The sequence below is a fragment of the Oryzias latipes genome, chromosome 6, assembly GCF_002234675.1.
Source record: "Oryzias latipes chromosome 6, ASM223467v1".
Taxonomy (NCBI): domain Eukaryota; kingdom Metazoa; phylum Chordata; class Actinopteri; order Beloniformes; family Adrianichthyidae; genus Oryzias; species Oryzias latipes.
Window position 1 is genome coordinate 30,738,836 of NC_019864.2, and position 8,298 is coordinate 30,747,133.

Here is an 8,298-nt window from a genome sequence, read left to right on the forward strand (position 1 = left end):
CGCTTCTGCCCTCTAACCATCTGACAATTACTTTTCACCGAGCTGACCTCTCATCAGCGCTCTACATCGCTCCGTGTCTCATCCGGCTGGCCTTTCGGTGTTTTCAACGAAGCTTAAAAAACAGTCAAACGCATTGACGTGTATTAACACACCCCTTCCATCCTCTTTCTTTGCTGCTGTTCTTCTCCACCTCCTCACCTTTGGCTCTTTACATCTCACAGCCTCACAGCCATGATTTTGCCCTCAGCACTGCTGTCTGTAATGGTCCTTCTGACTGTTTGGAATCCACCTCAGAAGCCTCGCCCACATGCAGAGCAACGCTCAGTTTCTTTCTGAAACCGGCTCCTTTCCTCCAAAAGGTGGTTGCAGACCAGCGTATCAGCAGATCCTGGGAGGAGAGCTGTCTGCAGGGATGTCGGAGACGTGCATTTGATGCATGAGACCACAAACAGACATCTAATGCTGCCGGCGAGTTACAGCTGCAACACAGTCATCTGAAGAAAGGAATCTGAGATTCTCTGGTAATCTGGACACCCGAAGCTCCGTATCTGTGTTCAAAAACCGTTTGTTTGATGACATATATATATATATATATATATATATATATATATATATATATATATATATATATATATATATATATATATATATATATATATATATATATATATATATATATATATATATATTTTTTTTTTTTTTTAAAGGATCAGTTATCATGTTCAAACACATATTCACATTAAAATGAAGCCTCCTCTCCGTGGCCACATCAGTGGAAGAGTTTTCTGCCCAAACATGTAGGTCTTCAGCCACAAATTACAAACAAAAGTGAGACAGTCTCCCCCTTATTCCTTTACACATCACAAGGGGAAATATGAATATTTAGTGGCAGAGAGGTGGGGCAGGAAGAAAAAGAGAAATTGGATTAAAGGCAGCAGAGAGGCGAGATGCTGACTGGGAGACAGAAACGGGAGGAGAGGCGAATGCGGGGGAGAAACCGAGAGGCTTCCTGGACAAAACAGGCTGTGAAGGCCTGATTACCGCAAACTGAATACCAGCCTGCCCACAGATAACAAAGGACAGGGAGAAGCCACTCCAACCCACTTAGCACAGCACCACTTGTCCAAGGCTCCTTTTAACCGGTCAAATACCATCAACGGATTCCCCACTCGGGTCCAAACAAAAAGATTCCTAGAGTGAGACAACCAAGAATGGAAAAAAAAAACACCGCCACAAATCCAAAGTGACATCCTCTGTGGGCCAGTGAGAATCTTATACAGGAAGAGCTGGAGAGGTCCCACTCTCTCTCTGCACAAAGCAGCACTGCATAACCAGAGTCTGTGAGTCATGACTCATGGCCTACTTCCACAGCTTTTACCTTTTCTATCCTTTTCTTTCTCAGACAGTTTGATACCCACAGGCTACATCAGGGAAAAAACATTGTGGTTTTCTTTCGGGACTTTAGGTGTTTGCATATTTCCTTATCATAAAGTTAATTATGGCTCTAGCATTAGAGGGGGGGGGGGTCCTGTCAGGACGAGCGGATTCTTTAAACAAACAAATGCTGCTCTGTGGGATCGCAGTCAAAAGGTTACAGTCTATCACGTTTCTGTACTTGGACTACGTCCACATCCCTGCAAACGCTTCAGGACTTATACAGGTCCAGGTGAATACAAATCAACCCTCAAGTTCTGAGCAAAGAACAATTAAAAGTCATTCCAACATTTTGCAATTAAAAACGGAAATGAATTGCAGAGTTGAGGCGGTGCTAATGAGAAGCATAAGGTATTTCAGAAATGAGCGACGGTAATTACGAGAAAACAAACAATCAAATGTGACAATATGTTGTGTGATTGCATTAACTGATCAATTACCGCTGAAAATACCAATCAAGGCAGTGTGATGGTAAATGATTCCAATCAAAAGCATCACCGTGATGCTGACAACACGCCAGGCTCCGCGTGTCCTAGCTGAGGAAGATTCGGCTCATGTCTGGCTGATGATCACATATCCATGTGAACAAGTCCCTTCAAGTGCTTCTGATGAAAGTGACAAGCTGCGATGGTGAAACATGTCACACGTGAGGCCTCAAGGTGCAGCAACTGCTGGGTTTTTAGACTAAGAGCTTGTTCTTTCAGGTGGGTGAGTCAGTGGGGATGAGCCCCGTGGAGAGAATAAACTCCTTTTCCTTCTTTTCTTTTTTGGTGCACCATGCTGCTACATCTGACTGTCAACGTTGCTTTTTAATCTCCTTTGTACAGCACTAATAACAGCCTTACTGAAGGTTCTAATCATAACACTATCTGCGAACTGCAAACTTATTAGCACACCAAAACCTCGCAGCACTCTGATTAGCTTTTTGTGCCCACATTAATCACCTAATAAATCCTTTCGGTAGACATTAAGTGAATCCGTATTCAGCGGTTAATAGCAATGCATCATTATTATAATTTTCTTTGACCCTCTCCAAACTTAACCTCTGTAACCTCAGAATTATGCCGGAAAGCAAATGTTGAAGTGAAAAAGCAAAAAATGAATCACAAGTGTTCCAGTTCATACTGGAGCACAGAAATGGGATCTTTGACACAGACTTTACAAAAAAACAACGTTTGCTAAACTGGGATGGTGGGGGGAAAAACTGGAGAAAGGTTTTTGTTTTTTTGGTACATAGGATTTCATCCCTTTTATGGAGTTTCAGCTAACAGATCCAGACCATGACAGTCACGCCACCATGCTGGGTCAACCAGCTGCTTCGGCATCGGCACAGGGCAATCCCTTCTCCCTTGCCCTCCATGATGCTGAGAGCTCGTCAGAGAGCTTGTGGCTCACCCAGTGTAATTACAACATCCAAAGTATGAAATTTTTCAAACTGCAGACAACTCAGACATTTTGCAGTACCAATGAGGCAGTGGGTCATAAAAACATATTTAAAACTGGGATAAAACAATTGATCCTAAAAGAACCAGAAAAACCCAGGAACTCCTGACACTGTTTGAACATAAGATCTACCGTTTCGTATTTCTATCAGTTTTACTGGTGCAGCCTCAACTCCATTAATGTAGAAAGAAAAATTCAATTCAGAAACAGAGGAGCATCCAAATCTACGGGAAAAGATGCATTTCCTTTTTTGCAAGTCCAAGACAAGTCAAAAGTCTTTGGTATCGTTGCAGCAATTAATTTCTGCAAAAACCTGCAATTAAAACTAGAAATGAGAATTTCTCAGATGGCTATGATCCAATTTATTCTCATGTAAAATGTTCATCAGTTATTGTTTTGTTTAACAAATAAATCACATGTCAAGAGGAAATGCATATCATTTTTACGTATTTATTTATCATTAATCTGTTTCACTGACACAACGTATCGGTAGATTTTTTTGTTTCTCGTGTTTCTTTTTGTTTTGGTTTCTGTGGTTTCAACGCTGTTACCCTGTTCTTTTTAAGACTAATCTGACTAAAATTGTATTTTGTTGTATTTTTATCCTTGCCTTAAGAATGAACTAAGACTGAACGACTAACGTGAGGTAGTGCTTTTAAGAGTTTCCTAAACTAAAGCAGGAAAGTGTTGCTTGTTGACAGCGTCTGCCACTCAGCAGGTGACTGTCAGCACCAAGGACAGCTCTGTGCCACAGAGAGCAGGCTTTTTAGAAGAAGTCAAAACACGGCAACCCATGGGGCCTCATGGAAAGAGGTTTTCTGCTGTGCCTTTGGTCATTTTCATGTGATTATGCAGCCTCACATGCACCCAAAGAAACAAAAAGACACTCACAAACACGTCTCTGCACACGGTGCCTTGATCTCTGACACTGAGCACCAACCCACATGTAAAATGACACATGGGATCAGCTTCAACCTCAGCAAATAATGAAATAATACCTGAAATGGACTAGGAGAGCTGTATGTACGGATTGGGAACGAGATGAGCAGAGAAAACGCTGCTTTTAGATTCCCATCAGGAATGTGTCTAAAAAGCCATCTTTGCAGGATAAAGGACGTGTCAGGCCTTTGATCAGAGGAGAGTTTTGTGGGGGAGAGAGGTAAAATGGAGAAAGGTATCTGAATATCTGTCAGACTACAGCTGATGAATTCTTTTACTCATCCCTGAAGGAAGGAAAAAAACACCAAATTTGTCTATTTTTCACCTTCCGAGAGAAAAAAAAGGAACGCAGAAAGCCTGAAAGCCCCTTTGCAAGAATGTATCCCAATCAGGCATGCAATTACAATCTAGAACATGCTGTGAAACGCAGCAGCAGCAAGCAATTCGAGTGAAAACAGTGCACGCTGTTTCCTGCACACCGTGCGCCTCAATTAAACGCAAATCATTCCAATTCCACGTTGACTTTTTTCCCATTTCAAACTTTTGTAGGAACAAAAAGAAGACTGGGGTGATGTGATGTTTCACCTTTCCTTCAAGTATTTGAGAGATTTCCTGACTGCAGCAGCCAGCACTTCAAATCCCCGGGACTAGAGAGTGAATGAGAGGAGGATTAGAGGGGTAATACCAGCAGATGAGAGGAAGAGGGTCTCTGCCTGTTTGCCACTCTGCAAGGATTAAGGCTGAAAACAACTTCACAGGGGCAAACTATGTCAATCAAGGGCAGACTTTGGTCCATGGGAAGTCCTCAGAAGGAGAAAGGAGCTCCTGCTCTTTAACACTTGCTCAAATATTTGCATTTTATGAAACTTCTGGACATTTTTTCAAAGTTAACATAATGAACATGTTGGAAAGGTGATGAGTTTTCTATCTGTGAGGCGACCTTGGGTGTCTAGAAATAAATAAAATTCATTATTAGTAGTATTATTATTACTGTGAGGGCACCTGTGGAGTGAGTCCACGGGGGCAGCGGCTGCCTCAGGTTTGATGAAGGAGTCTGGCATTGAGGCAGAAGGGGGGGTCCATTGCTACCCCCACAGGCTGTATGTGTGTGTGTGTGACGTGTGTGTGTGTGTGTGTGGGGGGGGGGGGGGGGGGTCACTCAACGCACCTTTTTTATCTTGGATCTTTACAGTGAGCTCCACCACCGGCTCTGCCTCCCGGTCCAGCCTCCGGGTGACGGTGATATCTCCACTGTCTCGGCCCACGGACACCGCGGCGCCCTCTGGCTCCGGGAAGATCAGCTCGTAGGCGGCGGACTGAAACCTGGTGGGATTCAGACTCACGATGACCGAGCCAACGCCAACGTCCTCGGAGACGTTGAGGGTCATCACGGTGCCGGGGTCGAGCAGCGCCCGCGGCGCGCGCCCTGCCCTCGGCGACGCCTCAGACCGGGCCGTGCTGCGCCCGGTCTCCCACCGGCGCGGAGACACGGTCATCAGCACGGCGCGGCTGGTCAGAGGGGGCCATCCGTGGTCCCTGGCGTAAACGTAGACTTTAATCGTGGAGTCGCGCCCCAGGATGGAGTCAACCAGCAAAACTTCCCCGGTCTTCGGGACCACGTAGAGAGAGCCGTTTGCGGGCGCGGAGACAAACGCCAACTCCGCGTTCTTCCCGCCGTCCTCGTCCGCAGCCTCCAGACTGTAGATGACACTGCGGAGAGCGGTGGTGTCATCCAAACTTATGTGGATGCTGGAAGCGGACAGCAGAGTCGGCTGGTGGTCGTTGGTATCCAAAACGTCCACTTTTACTGAGGCCACCTCGAAGACTGGAGACTCCGACGCGCACGTCCGGCAGCACTGACCGAGGCTCAGTCGGTACTCTGAACGGAGCTCTCTGTCTAAAACCCGGGAAGTTTTGAGCAATATATTCCCTCGCTTGTGGTGGGCGAACGCGCAGAAATCTTCGCTCCCGTTCCCGTACAATCTGAAGTGCATCCGGGAGGCTGGACACCATTTTTGCGCGTTGACGCGCCTCACCGGAATGCTCAGTCCGTTTACTTTGGAAGCCACCGGTGAGTTCTCAAAAACATGCCCGTGGAAGAAAGGCAGCCGTCCCTCAGATAGGGATCCAGAAGCCGGCGTTACAAGGCAGCACAGCAGAATTCCCCAAATCATGTTGGCGGCAAGTTACGCACATCCGAGCGGCTGAGGAGGCTGACGGAGAAGAGAGAAGCGCTTCACACGCATCTCCGTCGTGGTTCTCCACAGTGGGGTCCTTCCCCCACAGCCCTCGGAACTTTAGGCGTTTTCATGCTGGGTCGTCAGCCTCTCGGCTGCACGCGCAGGCGGTCCACGGCGCTGCAGAAGGCGCTCCGCCGTTTTCTGATCCAGTGTTCAGCACCACAGCACCGGACAGCGCCAAGCGCGGGGGCGTGGCGGCGCGCGGAGCTCCTCTGCGAACCCCACCCCGCGTGGTGGTCATCAGGTTCCCTGCCTCGCACCTCCTCGCGGCAGCTGAGCCTGTGCACGCGCAGCTCATAACCCCCCCATTAGCATAAAAAGATGTTGACAGAGGAGGAAATCATTTGCGCATCCAGAAAGTCCGCTGCGCTTCCCGCGTCACGTTCCAAGTAAGACACTCTCCAAATACTGATAAGAGGAGCTCCTCTAAGAGCGCGCTCTTCTGCTGAAGGGGGAATTACTCATCCTCAGCACTTCCCTGAGAGGAGCTGAACCCGTGACCCGGCGTCTGCAAGTCTGAATCTTCGCTTCCCAGACCACATGGCGCATTTCCGAACAGCCTCAGTCACGCGTTTCATTCCTAATTTCAGGAAGAAAACTGCCGAATGCATCCATATAAATGCAAATGAAAGGATGTGAGCTGTTTCACTGCGTAAACAGGATCATTTAAGACATCCTACGCTCACTGGCTCCATATGTTTTTCCGCATCGGAGTTCAAATTCAGATTGTCCCGCTGTGTTGGCGTGCCAAACCCCCAGAGAAAATCAGACTGTGTGGGTGCCTGAACCAGATACCACCTCACCTCTCTGTGAGGCGCAAATCTGCTGCCAACTGATTTGCAGAGATGAGGTTCAGTTTGTCTCTGAGCTCATGGAGATCCTCATGGAGACGGATCCCAGACTCTGCTATGATGAAAGACACCATCCGCTGGTGATTCAAATAGGTCCCAAAAGTTTAGGCCACATTTCTGCATCAGGAAGTTTCTCTGAGGCCATAACTCTGTGAATTGGCAGCAGCAGCCTGCAGTGACGTTTGAATCACAGTTTGCTGTCGGAGCACAAAGCTCAGTTCATCAGTCTGTTCTTTAATGTGCCACAAGCTGGAGGCGGCAACGCATGAGCCATCCCACACTCCCCGGTGCTCCGATGACCTCTGACCCCGGACCGAACAGAGGCATTCATGTGACAGGCATCTATTGATGAGAGACGGCGACATGCAGCAGCAGCTGCACGTCAAAGTGGCGTTAGGGCCGCGCGTGCTTCATCCTTCTGCAGGACTTACTTTCAACATCATAAGGGCTTCATGAATGCAGATGGAAATGTGTCTTTCATCGCGTCCCACGTTGTGAAGTTCACCGTGACTGCCAGCATGGGAGAGGACTGCAGAGAAAAAGCTCATTCAATCACAGGTTCAGGTGGGGGGGTGCTTGAGGTTTACAGCAGTGATCTCCCCAGGTGAATCCCCCTCCCTCCACCAAAGAAAAGAAAAACCAACAAAGCTTTAATGAACTGAAAAAGAGAAAATCATGAAACGGCCTCATCATCTCTCTTTTCTGATAACTGGAAGCTGCGGGACTCAAAGACAGAAGAAAAACACCCGACTGAAGAAAGCAGTCAGTGAACATTAGAAAGCCTTGTGCTTACTTAATGAATAATTGACCAAACCCATTCCCTTCACTCAAACCGAGGCAGACGCAGCTTCTGAAGGCTGCAGCCTCATAAAGCCCTGCACTTGTGATGCTGCGCGCGCCGCCGCCTAAACACAGACACATTTCCCACAGCAGGTCCCCCCGGATGTCACTTGTATGTTTCCTTAGATGGACATTATTCATTAGCCCTCTAAGAAAGTGGGTTAAAACATCCAGCAGTGAATGAAGGGGGCGTTAATGGGAGCTGGCACAAACATCAGCTCGGAGGCAGTTTGTGCCACAGACTGAGCAGTGCTCAAAAAGTCTTAAAACACAGCTTTCAGCACAAGTCAAGGAAATAATTGGCTAAGACAGGCAGGTTTATTAAAGAATGACAGGACAATTAAAATGGATGAGGAAGCATCCACAGCTCTGGTGTCCATTCATCACTGAGGGAAAATTCAAAGGAAGGCGGTTCCTCTGGAAGAGGAGTTTCAGCGTGACACCCGATGCAGCAGCGGCAGCAGCAGCAGCTCTGTGTTTGGTGGAGCATACAAGGCCCTCGGGATGTTTTACCTCATCAGAACCTAAAGGCAAAAAGCAGTTAAAAATAT

At 47.3% G+C, this 8,298-nt stretch overlaps 1 protein-coding gene across 1 annotated transcript in view; it reads right to left on the bottom strand.

Moving 5' to 3' along the window:
• LOC105354303 (neural-cadherin-like) overlaps positions 1-6,629 on the bottom strand; it is a 130,843-nt gene extending 124,214 nt beyond the window's left edge. The window contains exon 1 of the mRNA XM_023956114.1: positions 4,985-6,629. Coding sequence (XP_023811882.1) covers positions 4,985-5,990 — 1,006 coding nt within the window. The 5' untranslated portion in view covers positions 5,991-6,629. The remainder of the gene's footprint in view (positions 1-4,984) is intronic.
• Positions 6,630-8,298: the final 1,669 nt, after the last annotated feature.